The sequence below is a fragment of the Malus sylvestris genome, chromosome 13, assembly GCF_916048215.2.
Source record: "Malus sylvestris chromosome 13, drMalSylv7.2, whole genome shotgun sequence".
Classification (NCBI taxonomy): Eukaryota; Viridiplantae; Streptophyta; class Magnoliopsida; order Rosales; family Rosaceae; genus Malus; species Malus sylvestris.
The window spans coordinates 7391662-7417105 of NC_062272.1; the positions used below are offsets into that span (position 1 = coordinate 7391662).

Genomic DNA, 25444 nt, shown 5'->3' on the forward strand with positions numbered 1-25444 from the left:
AAAAAGTTTTTTTTTTAATTTATTAATTTTATTTAACATTCTTCAAACTTGAAAGACTCAATTAATGTACTTAAATGTTAGTACCGAAATGTATTATATTGAACTAATGTATTTAAATGTTAGTACCGAAATGTATGTACTAAAATATATGCACCGAAATGTATTATATTAAATTAATATACCTAAATGTGTGTACTGAAATGTATGCACCGAAATGTATTATATTGAATGTACCTAAATGTTTGTATCGAAATGTATGTACATAAATGTATGCACCAAAATGTATTATAATGAATTTAATATACCTAAATAAAGAAGACAAACTACATCGAAATTTATTGTATAACAAAAATTAGTTTATCTAAATGTTTACAACAAAATATATTACGATAAATAAAATGAGAATGAAAATTATAATGAAATAAAATTAATACATTAAAATTAGGAAGAACAAGATAAATAATTAAAAAATCAAAACGTAATTAATAAATTAGGTTATTAATGCATCTAGAGCCTAAAATTAGATTTTGATCTTACTCATGTTTTTAATCTAAAAATCATCTTTACCAAGGATTAAAATGAAGTTTTGTAATAAATTTTTTATCACATAGCGTTGCTTTATTAGACCGTAATGTTACACGGTGATGAATAGTTATGTTTAGGCTATTAGAAATTTAGAATTAGCCCCCTTTTCCAAAAATTAAAAAAAAAAAAAATCACTCTTACTTTGAAAGAAAAAAGAACTTTTTGCTGTAAAATAGACATGATTAATTCCACAACAAGTATTTAGAGAATCTGACAGTAACATGATAAATTTCAAAAAGGTTATTCTTCTGTTGTTAGGCAAGGTTTTGTTGGAACAGATAACATCATTTCCAGCAAGAAGTTGCAATGATAGGTTTTGATTTCCATCCAAGAACCAAGCAACCCTTGTCTTCAACAACCGTGTAACCCTCACAAGCATTAGTTTCTAGCCATTTCACTGCCTGTGCCATCGTCCTCAAAGGCGCCGGTTGGAACCCCGCACGCCTCATCCTACGGCGCCATTGATCAACCCTTTCGTGTCTCTCCACCCTGGCTGGTCCCTCGCAGCTTACGATGTTCTTAATCTCCTCCCCAAAATAAAACTGCTCCATTTTCACCCTCCTCGTGTCGTACTTGGGCAGCATTGCGTCTAAGGAGTCAAAGATGGCGGAGTAGTTATGCAGTGCCTCCATGAACCTCCCTAGAAAGAAAGGCCCGTTGTGGCTTGTGTCCTGCTCAACCAAGACCATAAGCTTTGGTGACAGCTCGTGAAGTGTTTGTAAAGCTGAGTTCAATGTCCCTCTGCTCTCTTTCACCAAGCAATGAAGTTGAAGAATGCTATTGATGATCAAAATCTCCCCATCAACCAAATGGAAATCTTGGGGCTTAAGGTTCTCCAAGTTGCTCTCCACTTCTGAAAAGTCCAAATTTATTTTCATGCTTTGAGCATGCAGCTTGAGATCGTCGCCGATTGCTTGAAGGCGTTCGGAAGAGCTACCAACTCCTGTAATGCGAAGGCGGTGCAAGGGTTGTCCTGGACGGTTTGCCAGACGGTCTATTAAGTCGCGCCATTGGTACCCGTGCTGGAGGCCTAGGGTCATGCCTAAGTCTATGACATGGACTGAGCTTCCTCCCTCAAAGGCTTCCAATATTGATGCATTCGCTAGGAAATGACCAAATTGGATCTGTGGGCAGATTTCATAAACAAGGTGTAAAGCCTCGTCCTTCTCTGCTGAAAAAGGCTTTGATTTCACGTTCAGGTCTATTACTCCTCCCGCCCCTAGTGGTTGAACTAGAGCAAGGCGGTCGGCAAGGCCTTGGACAAAGCAGGAAGATACTCGCTGGAATGATGTCCCGAAGGCCTGGGCATTAGCTCTCAGCTCAAAAAGCAATGCTGAGGCATGAGCTTTGTCACGACAAGCCACAGCTTCGGCACAAGCGATAAGTTGTTGGACTAGTTTCATTTCATCTTCACTTCCTCCTCCTTCCTCGGATTCATCTTCTTTGTCTCTCATTAAGGTTGCAAAGGCTTCTTCCATGGCCTCTGCTGCCAAATATCTCCGCTTGTGTGCGGATATGTGCTCACGGAATCGGATTGTGGGCAAGCTAGTGAAGCCACTAGTACACATATTGCTGTCACTGCCAGTGTAAAAACTATAGTAATTAGTACCCACTTTGAATCCATAATTGGCATCATGTTCCTGTTTTAGCCTCTTATGATTTCTTGTTTTGTCAACGAATGGAATCACCCAGTTTGCCGAATCGTCCTCCAAAGCCGAAAGAGAAGGGTAGGGAAGGCATGACATGGATGACAGATTGAGATCAAAGCCAATCACCTCATTAGATGTAATCTCACCACAAAACTCAGGTTGCACATAGAGATCGGATGCCATCGTGTAGCTTTCTAATGTATTAGAAGCTTGACCAATCGAGTCTCCTTGCGGGGATATATATACAATGTGTGATATATGTGATGTGTAGGTTGAAGCTACCTTCTTGTACTGACGACGATTACAATGTTACCAAGAATTTAAAATGAGTCTACAAAAGAGTAAAAATTAATAGTCTTACTGCAAGAGATTTGTAACTTAAATGGTAAACTAAAAGGTATTGAGTCTTGCACCTGATGTCCCAAGTTCGACTCCTTTCTCCCCGATTATCGATTGTATCAAAACAAATAAAACAGGCTTTACAAATTCCAGCAGGCATAGGGCAACGTATGCATAGACCAATCACTTATTAAGGAACAAACATTATTGCCATCATTTTCAAGGATCTCCCCAAGATTTGGGAGCTTTCTATCTTGTCTATGCCCACAGCTTAGGAGGTTTATCCATATGTGACTGTAATTTTCCCCAAATACAGAATTCTCCAATGCTACTTCCGGTTATAAAACTTATTCTTTTCGCCTCTTCCTTTTACTAAGTCCACCGGATCCTGACATGGTTTAAAATAATACATATGGCCTGGAATACTTGGGAGCAGCCTCTCCATAAATGGGGGTAAGGCTAGCCGACATTCACCTCTCCCAGACCCTGCGTAAAGCGGGAGCCTTGTGCACTGGGTACGACCTTTTATATGGCCTGGAATAGTTAGCGCTTTAGCAGGGGTAAATTCTGTTAATCAATTAAGCTAATAGCCGACCTGCGTAGGTGATGCTGTCATGGACAATTAATTTATCCAGGCTCTAAAATGCATAAGAGCAAGAGAACATGTATAGGATATACCACCGGTATGGAGACAATCTTGGAACTAAATGGACTGCGGCCAACAACTCCAAAAGAACAAAACAAAATATGTTTGCAGGGTGCAATGCACAGCTCAATAAGGATCAGATATCTCAAAACTAATCTGATGTATACTATGTAAAAAAAATTGGAGTGACATGATTTTGTACACAAAAATGTTCACTTTCGTTGTCCCGAAGCTGTTCAAATGCATGTTCATATGTGCTTCAATTTGAACAACTTCGGAACTTATCACATATTCACAATCAATAAGAAAACTCATGGCCTCTGAGTGATATATACTTCTTGACCCATATAGTGATATCCTCTGCACAAGCCTTGGCCTGGGGCGTCTCAAGGAGCACATCAAGAGTAGCAAACTCGTGCACAGTATCCTTGTAATCTAAAAGAGGTGCATCCACATTAGCCTTCCTCAATTCTTCAGAGTAAGCAATGCCACGATCGTGCATCCAATCATGCTGCGCCACAACTGTAAGTGTCGGAGGCATGGTCTTTAAGGGTGGCCCTCTCCCTGCAGGCATGAGGGGGTTGCCGGCGGGATGGTCTAAATCAAACTCTTCCTCTGTTAGAAATAGCTTCCATGCTAGCATACACGTAGCCTTGTCGAATAAGTAGGAGTTTGCTAGCTTAATCTCAGACCTGGTGGGAGTGCTTCCAATGAAAAAGGGGTACATTAGTACTTGTGCTACCACCCTTATCGGGTCCAAGAGGTCGCCTGCCTCCACAGCCTTCCGAGCGACATAGTCTGCCAAGTTAGCTCCACAGCTCACTCCAAGAAGTACACATCTGTTCTGATAAGAAAATAACATGTTAATGTTCATTAGTTACTGAATTTAAACAAAAGGTGTACAAACTAAAAAGGGCTGAACATAATCAAAACACTAATCATTAAGCAAATCCATGTACTTTAAATTTTGGGAACCCAACTGGTTAGTTCAAAATCCAAGAATATACACACAAAAACTATGCACAAATAGAACATGTTACAAATTTTAATTAAAAAGCATAAACATAAATTAACTAAATAATAAAAGACATTAAACCCTAATCTATATAAATCGCATTGTTATTTTAGTGTCACTAGTTCTATGTATACGATCTAAATACCCCACGATTTGAATTTTGTTGAGTGAACTGCATAAACTTTTGCGAACCTTCTGTGATTGTTCCAATTTTATCCATCCATCAACTTAATAATAAAAAATAGAATATACTAAACAATAATAAAGGAGCACTAAACCATAATTTATCTATTTCAATGAAAGTTTTGTACAGGGTCCATTGTGCATATATGATATACCAACACTAATTATACTAATTAAACAATCCGGATATGGCTGATAGGCAGTAAGTACCTAGATGGATCTCCATGAGCAGCCAACCATGGCTCAACCATCGAAGACCCAAAGCTGTCAAAGATACGACTCCGTCCCTTTTGAACCAAGGCCAAGTTGGCCTGCTTTGCTACCCACTTCAACACCGTAACCCCGTCCTCAAACGCCGCTGGGTACGGACTCTCCGGCGCCAGCCTATACCCCACCGCCACCACGATCGCGTCACACAGCTTCGCCATCCTCCTGCAGAACGCGTCGTTCCACGACGTGTCGTTGCTCCCGCTCACAAACCCACCTCCGTGAAACTGCAAAAATATCGGAACCTTCCGGTGTCGCCTCCCCACTAACTGATCGGGAGAATATCCCCTGTACACGACACCATCGTCGGAGTTAGAGCAGGCAGGGGAGGGAGACAACAGGGCGCCGACACGAGACGTGGGATTTGGTGCTTTGAGGGGGAGGACGGTGTCAGGTAAGAAGATGCGGAGGGAGAGGGAGGAGTTGGGGTCGATGTGGATGTTTTTGGTGGCGACGCCGTTTTGGAAAGTGGGGTTGGCGGGAACGACGGGCTCTTCGGGGCGGGAAGTGATGCCAAATTTCGGGTCTGTGTTTTGGAGTTGCGCTGATTGGGTTAGGTTGTGTAATTGGTGTCTGAGATGGTACTTGAAGAACAAGCTGTGCAGCTTCAAACTTAGGGGTGGCATTTTTTTGGTTTACAGAGAAATTAAATTCACAAGAGAAAATCAAAACACAGAAATCTCCTGGTTTCGGTATTAAATCTTCAATTTTATTTACCAAAATGAAGAAATCTTCAGTTTCCATTCGATTCAATTCAATTCAAAATGGCAGACGTAGAGACGTGTTGGAATAAGGCGGCAGAGTAGAAGCTTCGAGTTTGAAATTGAGCGCCATCCATGCAAGTTCGGATGAGGTGCCGTTAGAACACGTTTGTCGACAAACGTTAGTTTTTTTATATTATTTTTTTAATTTATTAAATTTTTATAAGACGATAGCATTAGTGGTTAGATGTTAGATTGGGAAGGGGTTCAAATCCACGTCATAATGCAAAGGCACAACTTATTTCCACAATTGTAGTAAATGACCCAAAATACAAGATTAGAATTGTAAACGGACCAGATTTGGATTAGATCAGCCTTCATAATCATTTTGTTTATTAATCAGATTATTGAATACAAATTTGAATATTAGATTTTTTTTATATTTTTTTTACGGAAGTTTAAGGGAGATTGGTTATTCTCATCATTAGCGTCAAGACATACTCATAACCTCGAGCTGAGAGAACTAACGCGTAACACCTAACTGTCAGCTAAATTTACGTAGGAATTTATAAATCATGCACCAACGAAGACTGTTAACAGCAAAACTCAGACCTTGGTGGGATGACACACAAAGCGGAGACCTTACTAACTGAGCCAACCTGGTTGGCATGTAGTCAAATTATTGAATTTAACTTGTTAATTGATATCTGTGAGAGTCAAATTTGGATCGAATCAAATTATTATCGGGTTTATTTAAAGAAATAGGAAATATTCAAACCTTACCAGCAACTTTGTTGTTTATTGTGTCTTTGATAAGAGTCAACAATTTATTGATTGAGAAATTTAATAGTATATTTTGTGGGTTGGTTTGGATTGGCTTGGATTGAGATTTGGGTATTGGCTGGCTTGGATTGGCTTGAACTCATGTTTAAAGTTGGGTTTCATAATCCCACTTATTATGGGTTATCGATTTAGGATGCGTTTGTTGCATCAGACTATCTCGGACTGGATTAGCTTTAGGGACTAAGCTGGATTGGCTTGGACTAGACTAAGCATGACTAACTTAGTGAAGCGTTTGATGCAGTGTCGGACTAAGAAGTAGGATAATAAAAATAATAAAATTAATTATTTTTTTTATTTTTCTATTTCTTTTTCCTGTTCTAGAACACCCCTGAAACCACTCTTCCCTCTCATTTTTTCCGTCCAAACTCCATACATTACAATCACAACTTTTCCTTCATTCCAATTGATAAAGTTCTCCGTCCAAATTCCACTACTTGCAACCATATCTTTCTCCTCCACTATAAAGCTCCCAAAACACAAACAATCAAAAATTCAAATTCAATTTCAATCAACTGCAGCCATAATAGGATCTTCCTCGGAGGTTTTTTTTTGCAAAAGACGGGTCTTTTGTTATGGTTGTGGCTGATGATCGAGTTGCAGTTGCTGTGGCTGATGATCGAGTTGCAACTACTGTGGCTGCTGTGCATGTAGTCTGAGATAGCAAAAAACCCGTTTTTGCCGTGTTCGGGTCAACCCAGATGGCGGAAGGCCCCAAATCGACGCTGGGTTTGCGGGATGATGGAGATCGATGAGAGTTGTCTTTGCTATGGTCACTAGAGAAGGGGGTTGCAGCTGCTGCTCATGTACGAAATAGAATGACTGGGTTCGCTGCTTGTAGACGATGGAGAGGGGACTAGCAATCCCGTTGTTTTGGGGGGGTCTCGCTAAGACCTCCTGGTGAGGGACTTAGTCAAGGTAAGTCCTCCTTTGCCCCATTAAACTTAATCCTGCCTAGAACAAACATAGGCCTAACTAATGTCTAATCCAGTCCAGTCCAGTGAAAATTAAGGAGGCCAAACAAACGCCCCCTTAATGTCTTTTCGATCCATGATACACTTAATCTCACCAAACAAAGGACAACATTCATGTCTATTTTTATTCTAACTTATCCCATCTAATCGAACCTGCCAAAGAAAGCCTACATAGACCCAGCTAAGGGCGAATCCCCGCTATCATTCGGAGAATAAATTCATAATATACCATAATCTAAAGAAGTGTCAATTACATTTTACAACCTCAAAAATCTTGGTAGAATTGTAACCTCATTCAATATATTTAAAACATTTTAATCTCATACATTACATATTATTGTATTTCAATATCACATAATTGTTACTTAATTCATTAAATTTGAAGATGATGTATGAGGTTGCAATTGCACTTAAACAGAATTTATCCACTTGCCATAGTATTGGCATCTCAATAAACAACTAAACCCCTAAAAATGAGGACCTTGATCAAGTAACATGGGTCTGACTTCGGTGTTACGTAGCATTGAATGTTACGACTATTCATAAGCTCAACTTATTATCCTAGGTCGGAACAAGTTAATAGGATCCCCTTTTTAATGTTCTAGTATTATAATACTCTTTAAAGATCATCTCCGTAAATAAATTAAAACTAAAGTTGTTTAGTTAATCAATTTTATCCATATATTTTTGTACAGTACCATGACTAAACAACCTTAGTTTTAATTGTTTTTTGTTTGTACCATACTTAGGGCCTCCATATTTAGATCTTGTATACATACTCGGGGAACTCAAATGTAATTATGTAATAAATGAAGGGGCAAATATGTAATAAGTGAGGAGCCCTTATTCTATAAAATGACTCCTCACTCTCCTCATTAAAGAGGCCAAGTTTTAGGCCATGGGAAGAGAGCACACAGAAAATAGGCTAGAGAGCACATAGAAAATAGGCTAAAGAGCACACTGCCTCTAGCCTTCTTGTATATTCACCATTCAGAGTGAAACAATATCAACATCAGTGTGGACGTAGCCCAAACATTGGGGTGAACCACGATACATCTTGTGTTCTTTACTTTCTTGCAGATTCATGGTCGGATTTACGTTGTTCCAAGACCCATCCGGTTTTGTGCATCAATATTTGGTGCCGTCTGTGGGAAACGATACTAAAAGTTATGTCGGTTCTCTTTCATTTTTTCACCTCCATCGTGAATCTGCAAAATCACAAAAAAAAGCAATCAACCAGTCTCATCTCTCTTTCCTCTCACTGACCCACACTGAAGTCACATCTTTACTTTCCCTCTCGTCCGTTCTCTCTGCTCTCTCTGCAACATTGAGAACACCACCTCATGCAAACCAAAAAACCCATCTCCAAAAATACCCAAATTCTCTGAAAGTTTCAAACTTTATGCTTCCTGGGAGCTTCTGAGATTGTTTCAGAAATACCTAAATCGTTGTTCTTTTTAAAAGCTTTGACCCACCTGCAAATCTCTGATCATTCGCAGTTCTGATGCTGGAATTCGATCTACATGTAAAAACATTGATTGGCACCGTTTTGCCATTTAATGCGCTGGAAATTAAGCTTCTGGCTTGCAGCCGTTACTCGGTGAGTGAAACTGAGTCGCCATGGCGGGGAGGACGGACTCGGAGTCTATCCGGGTGCCGTACAAGAACTTGAAGAGAGAGGTGGAAGTGGAAATGATGGTGACAAATGAGCCTCATCATCGTATCAACCTCAATTCGTCTACGTCTTCCTCCTCTAGGGTTCCAAATGGGGGCGGCGGCGGCCTCGGCCTTTCGCCGTCGGGTCAACTCGAACACAAACACAATACTCTTTTAACGCTTATTCTGAGCTGTACGGTTGCCGCCTGCGTACAGTTCGGTTGGGCGTTGCAGCTTTCGCTTTTAACTCCCTATATACAGACGCTCGGAACAGGACATGTCCCTGTGGAAAGATAATGCATGAGGGATTGTCTTGCAAAGCCTCTGTGCCTTTGTGTGGTTCAACTTGTGATAAGATGTTCAGTTGTGGCTACCATAGGCGCTCGGAGAGGTGTCATCGTGGGGAGTGCATTGAGACTTGCAGAATAGTTGTTATTAAGTATTGCTGGTGCGGGAGCTTGAAAAAGGAGGTTCCTTGCCATTAAGATTTAGCATGCGAAAAGAAGTGCCAAAGACTAAGGGACTGTAGGCGGCATGCTTGTAAGCGCAAGTGTTGTGATGGGGACTGCCCACCGTGCTCAGAGATTTGTGGAAGAAAGCTGCGATGTAGGAACTGCAAGTGCCCATCTCCATGCCATAGGAGAAAAACATGCTGATGACTCAACGCCAGATGCTTCATGCTCAGAATCTCCGGTTTCCCAATCTTGAATGCCTTCCCAAACAACAAAAGACGTCCGTCGACAAGTCGTGGTGCTTCTGCTGCCGTTCAAACCACTTGAAGCTACTTTTGCTTTTATCTACCACCAAAGAAGATGCCCACACTTTCATCATGCATGTTTCCATTTTCTGAGAAAGAAAAAGTAGAAAGCAAAAATAGAAAGCCAATGAGTTGGAAATGCAAGTGCGGGAGATCATTACAAGCATCCAATGCAGTCTCCTCAGATTCCATGGGCATCGACCACCAGTAAAGCGAAAGCAGAAAGCAGAAAGCAAAAATAGAAAAAGGAAGGAAAATAATGAAAAAGGAAAAGATGTCTGGAGATGGAGAAAAGCCAAGGAAGTGGAAAACATGGCACACCCATTGATGAATATTTTATTAAGTTGTCTTCTGCAAACTGGAGCAATTATTGTATAGTTATACTGATATGTAAAGAAGACAGCATAACAAAAAAAAAAGTACATCCAGTACTCCAAAATTATTCGGCAGCCTGCCGTTATTATCACCTACTAAGTGATCAAAATTACGTCTAGTACTCCAAAATTATTCAGCAGCCTGCCGCTATTATCACCAACCAGGTGATCAAAAGTACATCCAGTACTCCAAAATTATTCGGCACCCTGCCGCTATTATCACTAACCAGGTGATCAAAAGTATGTCCAGTACTCCAAAATTATACATGAGCATCACTCATGTCAATCATACATAAACATTCATGAGCATCACTCATGTCAATCATACATAAACATTCATGACCATCATTCATGTCAACATTCATGAGCATCACTCATGTCAACAATCATGAGCATCACTCATGTCAACATCCATGAGCATCACTCATGTCAATCAACATAAACATTCATGAGCATCACTTATGTCAATCAGCTTCGAAAGCTTCATTTACAGAGCTCTAGCTTCAAAAGCTTTATTTACAAAAGCTCCAGCTTCAAAGCTTCACTTGCAAAGCTTCACCTACAAAGCTTCACCTACAAAGCTTCAATGCAGGGTATACAAAGATGATGCGAAAATTAACTTAACACACAAATTTAACCATCTTTTGACAATTGTAGTATAAGTATAAGTATAAGTAGGGGTCGTTCTGGACCGAGGATTAGGAGGGCTTGCTAATAACCTCTAAACTAACTCAAAAACATAAAACTAAATTTAAAAACACTTAACAAGACTCACAAGACTCAAAGAAAACTTAAAATACTCAAAACAGCTTAAAACAACCAAATAAACTTAAACTAGACACTAGGAATGACTTTGGACGAAAATTGATTTTTACTTGAATCAAAACATTTAAAAACACAAATTAAAATAGATTTGAAACACTTTGAAACAAGAAACTAAAAGGGGGGTTTTGATTTGGAGGAAGTTGTAACAAACAAACAAGTATGAAAAACTAGACAGATTGTAAAATAAAATTGAGAAATAAGATGATGGATAAGATAGTTAGAGGCTTTTTCTCCACCCATGACATGTATGCAAATAACTTGATTTCCAGTTACTACTTCATTGAATTATGAACGACAATGCTCCAAATTAGCCGTGACATCACTAGTTAACTCTCATATTTTCCTTGTTTTATTGGATTGGATGACATCATTCGACAACCCAAAACATTCTTCAAAAGTTCCCTACATGACATCATAATAGAGATACAATCAAAGATCAATACGTTTAATGAAAATCATAAGCAATGACAAAGCACTTGCAACTATGACATCATGTCGCTTATGCTAGGAATTGAACTTAACGCGATCGTTTATAAGCGACTCTCACTACACGTGAATATAAGTTTGTAACGATTATGTGAAACTTCCTTATATTCTAGCAACGGATTTATGCATGCCAATTAAGTGTCGACCCTTAATTAACAAATACAAATAAGTTATCAATCAAATAGTTAAGCCAATTGCATTCACGATTCAAGAGTTCATAACTTAAATTTATCAAATTATATTGCACACATAATCATGGCTTTGAAATCACCCATAGCCAAGAGGGCTTTAGCCACTCATATTTACAACAAAGCGAAAGGAAATGAATTTAAACATTAGAAACAAAAGAACGAAAACACCTAAACGCTCCAACGATCCAAGTTGGACAACAAGCACGTCCAAGCACTTTCCTTCCCTTCCTTTGCTATAACACAAGATGTTGGTGAGTGTTTGAAGGTTTGTTTGTATGGAGGAATGGATGTGAAAATGAATGGATGTGTTTGGATGAAGGTTGTGTTGAAAATGGGAGTGAATGATCTAACAAAGTATGAACTAAATTTATGTTACACACACTTCCTTTTATAGAGGAAGTGCATGGCAATGGAGGGGAACATGGAATGGTGTAGCAATTGAGTTCAATGATGCATGAAATCTGAAATGATGGAGGGAACAAAGAATGATGTAGCAATTGAGTGCAATGATTCAATGTAATGATGCATGAAATTTGAAATGATGGAGGGAACAAGGAATGGTGTAGCAATTGAGTGCAATGAGTGGTGTTTGAAATGATTCAAAGGTGAAAGTGAAGTGATGATGCAAAGCATAGGGGTAAAATGGAGTGGTGTTGCAGCTAGGGAACATGAATGATTGTGCACATGGTAGAGAAAGGAAAGGGAGGTGGAATGATGGAATAAATGAGTCAATGGAGGGAACATGGATGATGATGCACGGCATAGGAATCCAAAGGGAGTGCAATGGTGGTGCACGACAATGATGGAAAGGTGAATGGTGGAGTGACACCCCTTTGTGGCTGAGGTCTTTGTCTTTTTTACATTAATTCTTCCTTCTCTTTAACACATTCCTAGCCTCTTTAGTCTTCAATTTCGTCCATCCACCTTGCTCCATGCATGTGCTATTCATTCCAAGCCCAAAACTGCTCCAAAATGCACCAAAATGCATCTTATTGCTTCATAAGGCCTATGGACCTACAAACATATGAAAATAGCTTAAAATACATAATTAACTAAGAAATAACAACATAAATGCATGAGAACAAGCTAACTTGGTTGCATAAATATGCTCCTATCAAAAGACCGCCCCCGAACAACCGCCACTTCGACCCATACATGGATTCAATTTGAAGTCTCCAGCCAACATACTCTATTGACTGAAGACTTAGGGGACTACACTATGTACCATATATTGGGCTTCCACAACTAGGCCTCATGAAAATACTTGGGGGACTTAGCCCATCATTTATGTATTGAAGAGTGAACCCTTATTCTATAAAAGAGACTCATTCACTTTCATTAGAGAGCACCCATTATTCACGTTTTGAGGAGCGAACCCTTATTTTATAAAAGGGACTCCCTCACATTCATTAGAGAGCATCACCACCAGCTGAGCAACCGCCTCGCCACGAGCATCACTCCTAACCCATCACTTATGTATTGAGGAGCGAACCCTTTTATAAAAGGGACTCGCTCGCCATCATTAGAGAGCATCACCGCTTGCTGAACAACTGCCTCGCCGCGAGCATCCACTCTAACCCATCATTTATGTATTGAGGAACGAGCCCTTATTTTATAAAAATGACTCCCTCACCTTTATTAGAGAGCATCGCCGCCTGCTGATCAACCGCCTCGCCGCGAGCATCAACTCTAGCCCATCATTTATGTATTGAGTAGCGAGCCCTTATTCTATTAAAATGACTCATTCACCTTCAACGCCACAATCCAAGCCAACCAAGGCAACATAAGCCACAAGCTGAGCAGCCTTGCAACATGTGCTACTTCTAGTTGAGCATCATTTCAGATTGAGCACCGCCTCATGTTGAGTATCAGTCCTAGATGACATCTAGTTACTTCGGCCCACACATGGACTAAATTTCAAGTCTCCAGCCAAAAGACTCTCTTGACTGAAGACTTGGGGGACTACTGTTTGTACCATACTTAGGGCCGCCGTATTTAGATCTTGTATAAATACTTAGGGGACTCAAATGTAATTATGTAATAAATGAATGGGCAAATATGTAATAAGTGAGGAACCCTTATTTTATAAAATGACTCCTCACTCTCCTCATTAAGGAGGCCAAGTTTTAGGCCATGGGAGAAGAGCACAAAAAAAATAGGATAGAGAGCACACTGTCTCTAGCCTTCTTGTATATTCACCATTCAGAGTGAAACAATATCAACATCAGCGTGGACGTAACCCAAACATTGGGGTGAACCACGATACATCTTGTGTTCTTTATTTTTTTGCAGATTCATGGTCGGATTTACATTGTTCCAAGACCCCTCCGGTTTTGTGCATCAACAGTTTTTTTACAGATATATATAGTCTTTATAGAGTGATTTTATAATATGAGCAATTTTAACCATAATTTAAGTAGCCAACGCCATTTTTTTTTATTCGATTTTGTTGGTACAATATCTAATTGAATTGACTTCAATTTCAATGAACTAATTTAAAAAATCAACCAAACCCCATCTAAACAAACAAAGATCAAATATGTACCATAGTGGTTAACTAGTTCGATCTGGATTCTAGCCATTTGCATGCCTTGTTCTAAGATCTATATAGAAAGCCACAAAATGCTTCAAATTAACTATATATACCATCTTGCAACCCAGTGGTATGAAGACCTTTTTGTGGACATGAGTCAACCAAGACAAGTTAGGAGAATAATTATTTATTAGAAATATAATTGTGTTTTCTAATTTAGTTAGGAGTTCTTTATTATTCCTTGTATCACAATATATATTTCCTATATAATGCCTCCTAAAGGGAGAAGAATAAGATAACGATTAAACCCTAAACACATATACTTTTATTTTGGCATTAAAGCAGGTTTCGACTTGTCTCTTTCTCTAAACTCTATTCTTGTTCACTGCCGACTTGGGTGCTTTTCTGTTGGCTGTTTAGCAGCCGTTTGGAACCAATCACAGAAGTCTTGAAACAAGAAACCTCCGTTAAAATCCCAAACCCAGGTCTCGAAACAAGAGACCAGACCTCTGTTAAAACCCAAACCTAGAAAATTAAAACTTAAACCACAACTTGCCGCTTTAATGACAGACAACCAAACTGTCATCCCCATCATGGGATGCTTGCATAAACCGAATGATCAAAATCCATATCTGGGCTTGCTGCGCTAACCACTAGCGATTCTGAATATCGGCCCGTTGAGCCATATGGAGAAAACTCAAGAAGTGGACTATTGTTTTTTGAAGCCCAAAACAATACAAATCTGCCAGCTGTTTCTGCCGTTAGTAACAGAAAGGAGACCGGCCTGCTTGGCCCACCAGCAGTGACAACACGTGCAGAAGACAAACTTGGTCCATATATATTGGACCCGCTTTCTCTTTTAGATTTAATTACTTCAAACGAGCAATCTGACGACCCCGGTAACACAAGCATGGCTTTAAATGCGTATGTTGCTCATGATACATGGTGGATTATTGATTCAGGGGCCACCGATCATTAGACTTACGATCGTACTCTTTTTAACTTCATGACACCACCACCACGAAACAATATTGTCACTGTTAAGGGAGGTGCTGCCCCGATTATAGGGGCGGGTTTAATAGCACTCACTCCTACCCTCTCTTTATAGAACTGCTTACTTGTTCCTACATTTTCTAGCCACTTATTATTTGTGGGGCAGGTAACCGAGCAATTAGACTGTGTGTTACTAATGTTTCCATCATTTTGTTTACTTCAGGATATCCAGACTCAGGCGATCATTGGTCGTGGTACTAAAAGGATGGGGTTGTATTATGTCGACGATGTTGCACAAGGCCAGGTTCACCAACTTCGAAATTGTGATAATGGAAATGTAAACACTGTTCAATTGTGGCACCGTCGCCTAGGTAAGGTACTTCAGTATGATAATGGTCCACACACAATATTCGTTTCTAGTTAAGGTACTTCAGTATGATAATGGTGGTGAATACATTAATCAGGACCTTTCTCAGTTTTTCTAAGAAAAGAGTCTTCTTCATGAGACTACTTGTCCTCAGACCCCACAATAGAATGGAGTAACCGAACGGAAAAATCGACACATACTTGAGATTACTCGGGCCCTTCTCATTGGTGCTTGCGCGCTAAAGACTAATTGGGTTGATGTAGTGACCTATGCCATATATTTAGTAAACCGAATGCCATCATGTGTTCTCTCTTTTCGCACCTTGTTGGCTGTGCTTCGTGACCATGTTTCCATTTCCTCCATTCTTCATCTTAAACCACAAGTTTTTGGTTGTGTAGCCTACATCCATCTTCACAAAAACCAACGAAGCAAATTTGAACCATGTGCAATCCGGTGTGTTTTCATTGGTTTTAGTCCCCAATAAAAAGGTTACCAATGTTATCATCCACATACCCGATATGTTTACGTCATCATAGATGTTACTTTCTCTGAAGATGAATTGTTTTTTCTTCCCAGCCATACTCCTCAAAGGGAGACAGCCTTAGACAAAGACTATGGCTGGTTTGATGTACCTTCCGACTACCCAAATAATGGGTATGTTGAAGATCGTGAAATTGGGCATCTGCGTGTGGAGACAAATAGGACAAATGATGGGCCTGATAATAAGACTGATGATAGGTTGACAAATATGACAAATGGGCCAGCGGTATATGGGCTGCATGATGATGGACGGACAAAGATAACAGTATATGCTGATAAGCATGATGATGGGCTACTGACAAAAAAATGGCCCATAATGGTACATGCCCACGTGAGCTTGGGCTATTTCCTATTGCTGGAGGCTGCCACTGTTGACGCCAGCCCAGATGGGCTTTCCGCTGCTGACGCCTACACAAATGGGCTTCCTGCCACTGTCACCAGCTTAGATGGGCTTCCTGCTACTGCCACATGCCCAAATTAGCCTTCTGCCACTTACCCGAGTACCATATCAAGAAACAACCCCCTCACACTCCTCCAGTATCGGTCCATGATCCAACGAATATCCTCGAGGTAAGTGCTCAATCCGAAATTATTAAACCACTTTATGTGTTACCTTTTCAACAGAATCAAAGAAAGCCGCCAAAAATGTACTTTCTAGAAGGGAAGGTACGATACCCTATTGCGAATTGTGTCTCCATTCATTGACTTTCGCCGACATAATGCGCACTTGTTCAACTGATGGACACCATTAAAATACCTACCAGAGTAGAAGAAGCCTTGAAAGATCCAAAATGAACAGAAGCAATGAAAATTAAGATGGAGGCATTACATAAGAGTAATATGTGGAGTGTGGTTACACTTCCTAAAGGGAAAAAAAACAGTGGGATGAAAATGAGCGTTTATCATCAAACATAAGGTTGACATATCAATTGATAGGTACAAGGCGAGACTAGTGGCCAAAGGGTACACACAGACCTTCGGTGTTGACTATCAAGAAACTTTTACTCCTGTTGCAAAAATGAATACCATTAGAATTTTGTTATCTCTTGCTACTAATTTTGATTAGCCTCTAAGGTGGTTTGACGTAAAGAATGCTTTTCTACATAAGGATTTAGAAGAATAGGTCTACATGGATATTCCACCAGGATATGGTGCTGCAAACTCCAGTGGGAAAATGTGTAGACTTTGGAATGCGTTGTATGGTCTCAAGCAGTCGCCTAGAGCATGGTTTGGAAGATTCATTCAAGCCATGAAAAAGTACGGATACAAACAAGGAAACTCAGATCATACTTTATTCATCAAACGTAAGGATGGTAAAGTTACTTTACTCATTATATATATGGACGATATGATTGTCACAAGGGGATGATACGAAGAAAATTGAACGGCTACATGGGTACTTGGCTTTCGAGTTTGAGATGAAAAATCTAAAGGGACCCAAGTACTTCCTAGGTATTAACGTTGCTAGATTTTGAGAATGGATATATTTGTCACAATATAACTATGTGTTAGACTTGTTGTCCGAAACAGGTATGCTGGCATGTAAACCGCCAGATACTCCAATTGTTCAGAATCATCACCTTGCGATCTATCAAGATCATGTTCCAACAAACAAGGAGAGGTATCAAAGGTTAGTGGGAATATTGATTTACTTGTCCCTCACTAGGCCATGCATTACTTATGCGGCAAGTGTTGTGAGTCAGTTTATGCATGCACCGAATGAAGATCACATGGTAGCAATAATGTGAATCCTAAGCTATTTAAAGGGAGCTTCAAGGAAAGGTCTAATGTAGAGAAAGCATGGATACATGGAGGTGAAAGGATATACTGATGAAGATTGGGCTGAGAATATTACTGATAGGCGGCATACATCAGCTTATTTTACATTCGTAGCTAGTATAAATCTGGTGACTTGGAGAAGTAAAAAACAAAATGTCGTGACGAGGTCATTAGCAGAAGTTGAATATAGGGGAATGGCACATAGTATTTGTGAATTTATGGGGATTCATATTCTTTTTACTGAGATTGGCTTTAAACCCAAGGGCTCTATGTTGTTGTACTGTGATAATCAAGCAGCTCGAAAGATAGCTAACAATTCGGTGCAACATGATATGACCAAACATGTAGAAGTGGATAGACACTTCATAAGGGAGAAAGTTGACGTTAAGTTGGTTGACATTCCATTTGTGAAGATAGAAAAACAGTTGGCAGATGTTATAACACATGTAACATCCTACATCGCCCAAGGGAGTGGATCCTATAAGCTTTATGTGTACATGCCCACCTCTTCCTAGCACGAGGCTTTTTGGGAGCTCACTGGCTTCAGGTTCCAATGGAATTCCAAAGTTAAGCGAGTAGCGCGTGAGAGCACTCCCATGATGGGTGACCCACTGGGAAGTTCTCGTGTGAGTTCCCAAAAATAAAATCGTGAAGGTGTAGTCGGGGCCTAAAGCGGACAATATCGTGTTACGGTGGAGTCGAGCCTGGGATGTAACAATTTGGTATTAGAGCCAATCCCTTGCCGGAAGTGTGCTGACAAGGACATCGGTTCCCTAAGGAGGGTGGATTGTAACATTCCACATCGCTCAGGGGAGTGGATTCTCTAAGCCTTATATGTACATACCCACCTCTTCCTAGCACGAGGCCTTTTGAGAGCTCATTGGCTTCAGGTTCCGTCAGAATTTCAAAGTTAAGCGAGTAGCGCACGAGAGCACTCCCATGATGAGTGACCCACTGGGAAGTTCTTGTGTGAGTTCCCAAAAAACAAAACTGTAAGGGTGTAGTTTGGGCGGACAATATCGTGCTACGATGGTGGAGCAGGGTGTAGTTGGAGCCCAAAGCGGACAATATCGTGCTATGGTGGTAGAGCAGGCCCATAATACGGTGGACCCCGGGCCGAGATATGACAAATTGGTATCAGAACCAATTCCTTGCCGGAAGTGTGCCGACGAGGACGTCGCGCCTCTAAGGGGGGTGGATTGTAACATTCCACATCGCCCAGGGGAGTGGATCCTATAAGCCTTATATGTACATGCCCACCTCTTCTTAGCACGAGGCATTTTAGGAGCTCACTGGCTTCAGGTTCCATCGGAATTCCAAAGTTAAGCAAGTAGCGCGCGAGAGCACTCCCATGATGGGTGACCCACTGGGAAGTTCTTGTGTGAGTTCCCAAAAACAAAACCGTGAGGATGTAGTCGGGACCCAAAGTGGACAATATCGTGCTACGGTGGTGGAGCAGGTCCGGGATGTGGTGGATCCCGGGTTGGGATGTGACAACACATGCATTTTCTGCTAGCAGGTTTCAAGATTCACTCGACAAGTTGGGCTTAAGGGATATCTATGGACCAACTTGAGTGGGAGTGTGAACATGAGTTAACCCCGACAAGTTAGGAGAATAATTATTTATTAGGAATATAATTGTGTTTCTTAATTTAGGTAGGAGTCCTTTATTATTCCTTGTATCACAAGATATATTTCATATGTAATGCCTTCTAGAGGAAGAAGAATAAGATAACGATTAAACCCTAAACACATATACTTTCATCTTGGACAGTATCGGTGTCGTTAGAGAGAGGCCCCCCAGACTCGTCAATAAGGGTAGCTTTAAATATGATTACTCTACTCTAATTAATACTGAGACCTTTTGTGGTAAAGCCCTACACCTAACAGATTTGGCTGGTGGTAAAGTTAGGGACAATATCGATATCGTTAGAGTAAGGCCCTCGGGGTCGTCGATTTAAAAAAAATTTCAACACTTTTTTTGTCATTTGCTAGTCAAAATATTCATTAATGGATACATAAAAAAAAGATAAAGAAAAAAAATGTAATCGTTCAAAGGTGTGTGGGATAGAGTTTTGGTTTTTTTGTTTTTGGGTTTTTTTTTTTTTTTTTTTTTTGTTTTTGTTGGGGTAGAGAAAAAAAATGTAATCGTTCAAAGTAGGGGTGGGATTTTTTCATAATTGGTTGGTATTTTACCGAACCGACAATTAATGGCATGGCTTTGGTAATTGATTTTGTATGCCGGCGGTATGCCATACCTACCAATATATATACATACATATATATATATATATATATTTTTTTTTTTCTATTTAGATATTTTAAGTATTTTTTGCATGCTTGACTCCTCAGTTTTAGGGTTTAGAAAATAAATGACTTCTTAGTTTTAGGGTTTAAAAAATACATGCTTGACTTCTCCCTACTACTATAAATCAAAATCAGATTGTCCATACTTTGTGTTGCAAGCCAATTTGAATTGGGGTGTAGCGAAATTGATGGCATGGAATGCATGTGAGGCTCACTAATATACTTAATAACCACAGGGATCCCAAACTCCCATATGCGAAGCGACTTGTCATCGCTGAAAGTAACAAACCTACAGTTATTATCCACAAATGTAATCGTATTCACAGCACCCAAATGTTGATCATACTCTTGCAAACCTACGGTTATTATCCACACTTTCCTTATTTGCAAACCTACGGTTATTATCCACACTTTACTCTTGCAAACCTACGGTTATTATCCAACCGAACCAACATAATTTTGGCTGAACCAATTTTTAGCAACTGCAAGAAGACGGTTGACTAGCGGTACCGAATCGAGCCCTAGTTCAAAGGTGTGTGGGATAGAGTTATGGGTTTTATTTTTTTTTATTTTTTATTTTTTTTGTGTGTGGGGTGTGGCGGGCCAACTATAATGGCTAGTTGTCATTGGGGGAAAATGTATTTTGTGCAGGTAACGATGACCAAATCAAGCACTTTGTCATCGGCATCGTAACCACGCGATACCTACCTAATCTTTCTTTTTCTGCAACGGTTTATTAGTATGGCTACACGTTAATTAGGTCATTATAATAATTTGAAGAATTTGTATAATTTCAAATGTCGTTTTGTGTTTAGGTAAAGGGAAACTTCATTCTACACAAAAGAGAATTTTGGATCACGAAATTATCTTCAAATAAAAAAATTAATCACTGAAGCATATGTACGCTTAGTCGCATCTGGCACCTTCGGAATTGGTTTGTAATTGTTTGTTTGTGGAAATTAAACTATATCCCTTCTATCAAAAAAAAAAAAAAAAAAAAAAAAGAAGAGAATTTTGGATCAGAGTTGTTTGGCCTTAATGGACTATAACAAAACTAACCCAAACCAATGGTTGGGTGGTCAAATTTCGGCATCATTCGATCGAAAAAGAGTCGAAGCGTTTAAAAGACGATATTCTAACTAGACAGGTCAATGGATCAGATTCATTTTTAATTTGGTTCAATTAATAGGATATAGATTAACATTTTCACTCATATAATCTAATTAGGTTCGAGTATGGTAACTTGTTATCTTTAACATAAAATATGTATGTAAATTGATCTTATTCGACTTAAAATAATTTTTTTTAATAGAAGGCGGATGTAGCTTAGTCAGTTAAGAGTATTCTGTATTATTATTTTTTTGTTGTAAAAATTGTATGTGAAAAAAGAAATTTAATTGTTTTTATATATTGAAGATGTACTTCAATTATTTACTTATTATAGAAATTAAAGTTTATAGGGTTTTTATCAACAATGGTCCCTGAGATTGACCAAACTCATCATTTTGATCTCTCACTTTCAAAATCAATCAATGTCGTCTCTGACATTCACCACAGCACATCAATTTGGTCATTTCGTTTAGATTTCGTCAACTATTTCTATTAGTTTGCATGTGGGACCCACAAATCCAATAAAATGGTGACATGTGGATTACACAAAAGAGGGTTTTTTTTATTTTTTATTTTTTATCACAAATGGTCCCTGGCATTGATCAAACTCCTCATTTTGATCCCTGAGTTTCAAAAATCATTAAATTTGGTCTCTGACTTTCACTACTGTACATCAATTTAGTCATTGCATTAAAATTTTGTCAATATTTTTTTGTTAGTGTGATAATATGGTCCCACTGGTCCAATCATATGGCACCACATGTATTAACTATAAAAAAAATATTTTTTTAAGATTTAAAACTAAAAGTACTATAAGAAATCAAAAACAAAAAAAAAAAAGACAAAAAAAAAAAAAAAAGAAGACATCATTGTCTTCATCTAGGTATGCTAAAAGAGAAAAGGAATGCATCATGACACCAGTAAAGCTATTGTCCTCTGTGAACTCACTTCTCATTCTCTCTATAGTTGGTTATAATCATATCAAATTTGAATTGAATTTGGATTCGATTTTATCGAATTTAGATTGAATCTTATTTTCCAATCGGGATTGTGGGATGTGAGAGAAATGTCAGCGCGGAATACTCGCCAGTTGGTTCACTCTAAAAAAAAATTAGTTTCTTATAGTTAATCCTCTTGGCGCCATATGATTGGACTAGTAGGACCACATCAGCACACTAACAAAAAATATTGACGAAATTTTAATCGAAAGGCTCTATTAATGTGCAATAGTGAAAGTCAGGGACCAAATTTATTGATTTTTGAAACTTAGGGACCAGAATGATGAGTTTGATTAATGTTAGGGACCATTTGTGATAAAAACCTTTCTTTTGTGTAATCCACGTGTCACCATTTTATTGGATTTGTGTGTCCCACATGCAAACTAACAGAAATAGTTGATGAAATCTAAACGGAATGACCAAATTGATGTGCGGTGGTGAATGTCAGGGACGCCATTTATTGATTTTCAAAGTGAAGGACCAAAATGATAAGTTTGGTCAATCTCAGGGACTATTGGTGATAAAAACCCAAGTTTATATTAAAACGTAATAAACAAAGAAAAAAATTACAATGTGTTGTAGGCCTATTTAACTGAACTATTCTAAGGGAATATAAAGGAAGAGGCCGGCAGCAATAAGAGAGAAAAGAGAGAGATATAATTGTGAGGTGTGTGTTGTATCAACCCATTGTGCCTTTATTTATAGTAGTAGGAAAAGTTAATTCCTTACCCTTTTAGGATTACAACTCTAATAAGATATTAGCTACTAAATGGAATATTCAAAGATATCTCTAGATACACTAGGATTTACACAATCACACTCCCCCTTGAGTGTGTAAATACTCAACAAAACATTGCATCATATCTTCAACAAATAAGATAGAACAATTGATGAAGTCGGCGGCACAACGGCAGAATACGAGTCTTAAATTTAAAGAAAGTACGCATTAGTAGTAAAACTAACAAAACCTCGTTATGGTAAAACCAAGGTGGGAGAAAACCCCATACACTAAGGAGAAAAGTGAGAAGTATGCATAATGTCTAAAACAAACGTCAAACATGACGAACGTAGTGAACTGAATAGAGTATAATCATCCTAGGATAGGTGCCTCATCAAAACTTTGTTAGGTAGCAAAAACCCAGTGGGAAAAATGCTCTTAATCGTAGGAAAAAGTGTACATTAAGATTAAGTAAGTATGCTTCTGGATACTCCCCCTAAGTTAGACATAACTTCCAAATAAGAGAAATACAAGCAATTCAACTCAGGTAATTTACACATACCGATTCTATGGACGAGCTTCTGAAAAGTAGACTTGAGCAATGACTTGGTAAAGAGATCAGCCAGGTTGTCCTAGGAACTGATTTACTTGACTTCAATGTTCTGATGCTGTTGTTGCTGATGAAAATAAAAGAACTTCAGCGCTATGTGCTTGGTGTTGTCTCCCTTATTTAACTGCTCGATACATGTTACATTGTCTTCAAATATTGTTGTAGGAAGGTCAACGACGGAAGTAAGGCCATTAGTGCTTCAAATATGTTCTATGACTGTTCTCAACCAAAAGCACTCATGCTATGCTTCATGCAGGGTGAGAATCTCAGCATGGTTTGAATAAGTCGCAACTAGCGTTTGCTTGGTAGACTTCTAATATATAACGGTGTCTCCAACGGTAAAGACATAACCCGTTTGAGAATGTGCTCTATGTGGGTCAGACAAATATCCAACATCTGCGTAACCAACAAGGCGAGAATCAACCTGAGAACCAAGGGGGAAGCAACTCTCGAAGATTCGTGGGTATAGAACAAGCTGTCGTACCCTTGAGGTAGCGGAAAATGTCTTTAACACTATTCCAGTGCTTGCGTGTGGGCGCATTGCTACATCTAGCCAAAAGACTAATAGTGAAGAAGATGTCAGGTCTAATGCATTGAGCTAAGTACAATCAAGCCCCAATTACACTTAGGTATGGAAATTCGGGCTCTAAAATCTTCTCTTCCTCCTCCTTCTTTGGACGGAAAGGATCTCATTCGGCATCTAGAGTCCGAACGACCATATGAGTACTCGAAAGTTTCACTTTATCCTTATTAAAACGTTGCAACACCTTTTGGGTGTAGTTCGATTGATGTACTAAGATTCCATCCAAACAATGCTTGATCTCTAGGCTGAGGCAATATCGAGTTTTCCCAAGATCTTTCATCTCAAATTCCGATTTCAGGTGAACGATAATTTTCTCAAGCTCTGCAGGAGTTTCGATGAGTTTATGTCGTCGACATAAACTACAACGATCACAAATCCGGAATGTGACTTCTTTATGAACATGCATAGGCATAATTTTTTGTTTACATAACTCTGACTTGTCAAATATTCACTCAAATGGTTATACCACATTCGCCCGAATTGTTTCAATTCGTAAAGTGATATCCTCAATCTACTCGAGAGAGTGTTCCGTGGTCTAGAACTATTTAAACCAGTCAATGGAAGCTCGTCTGGAATTTTCATATATATATATATATATATATTTCCGTATCTAAATCTTCATAGAGATACAAGGTTACCATGTCTATAAGCTGGATATTCAGTTTTTTCAGAAACTACCAAACTGATTAGGTAAATGAACGTTATGACGTCCATTACGGGAGAATACGTCTCATCGTAATCAATCATAGGGCACTGAGAGAAGCTTTGTGCTACGAGGCGTGCTTTGTATCACATTATTTCATTATTCTCATTACGCTTCCTCATGAAAACCCAATTGTAGCCTACGGGCTTCACATGTGGTGGAGTAGGAGCTATAAGTCCAAACACCTTACATTTCGCAAGCGAATTGAGTTCGACCTAGATTGCTTGTTTCCAATTTGACCTATCTGTTCTATGTTGTCATTCATCAATAGAACGTGGTTCAATGTCATCACTAAGCATGATGTTAGTAACTACTGTGTACGTAAATGCATCATTGACAATCATCTCATTCCGATTCCAAACCTCATCCAATATTGCGTAGTGGACCGAAATCTCACGATTCTCGGGAGGCCGGGTTGTCTCCTCTAAGACATCACCATAATCTAGAATAACCTTATGTGTTGGAATATATGAGTGAGTGATGGTCGGATTTAGACTAGGGTCACTAGTTGATGCTGATTTCCTCTTCTGGGGTTGTGAATCTTTTAAACCAAGGGATTTGCCACCCTTCAGGGTCGGAGCAGATGATTGGCTAGCCGCCATTGTACCAGGCCACGTGGAAGGTGCAGCCTTCCCATCTTCAGGGACGGTCTGACCTTTCCAGGCAGGATTATGATGTACGCGGGGTACATCTATCCTTGCAGGTGCATTTGCAG

General features: G+C 39.3%; 2 protein-coding genes across 3 annotated transcripts; both read right to left on the reverse strand.

The window, feature by feature from the left end:
- Positions 1-856: 856 nt before the first annotated feature.
- On the reverse strand, positions 857-3272 carry LOC126595676 (GRAS family protein RAD1-like). 2 transcript variants are annotated; one of them, XM_050261985.1, is made up of 3 exons: positions 3169-3272; positions 2648-2961; positions 857-2565 (listed from the first exon to the last, which is right to left on the reverse strand). In XM_050261985.1, the coding sequence occupies exon 3, from the start codon at positions 2415-2417 to the stop codon at positions 870-872; it is 1548 nt and encodes a 515-aa protein (XP_050117942.1). In that variant the 5' UTR covers positions 2418-2565; positions 2648-2961; positions 3169-3272; the 3' UTR covers positions 857-869. The 2 variants fall into 2 exon arrangements, with proteins under 2 accessions (XP_050117942.1, XP_050117941.1); XM_050261984.1 differs by having other exon boundaries at positions 857-2525; positions 2596-2961.
- Positions 3273-3360: 88 nt separating this feature from the next.
- Positions 3361-5437, reverse strand: LOC126595677 (probable carboxylesterase 11). The gene is made up of 2 exons (XM_050261986.1): positions 4628-5437; positions 3361-4058 (listed from the first exon to the last, which is right to left on the reverse strand). Exons 1-2 carry the CDS (start codon positions 5308-5310, stop codon positions 3518-3520), a joined length of 1224 nt encoding a protein of 407 aa, XP_050117943.1. The 5' UTR covers positions 5311-5437; the 3' UTR covers positions 3361-3517.
- Positions 5438-25444: the final 20007 nt, after the last annotated feature.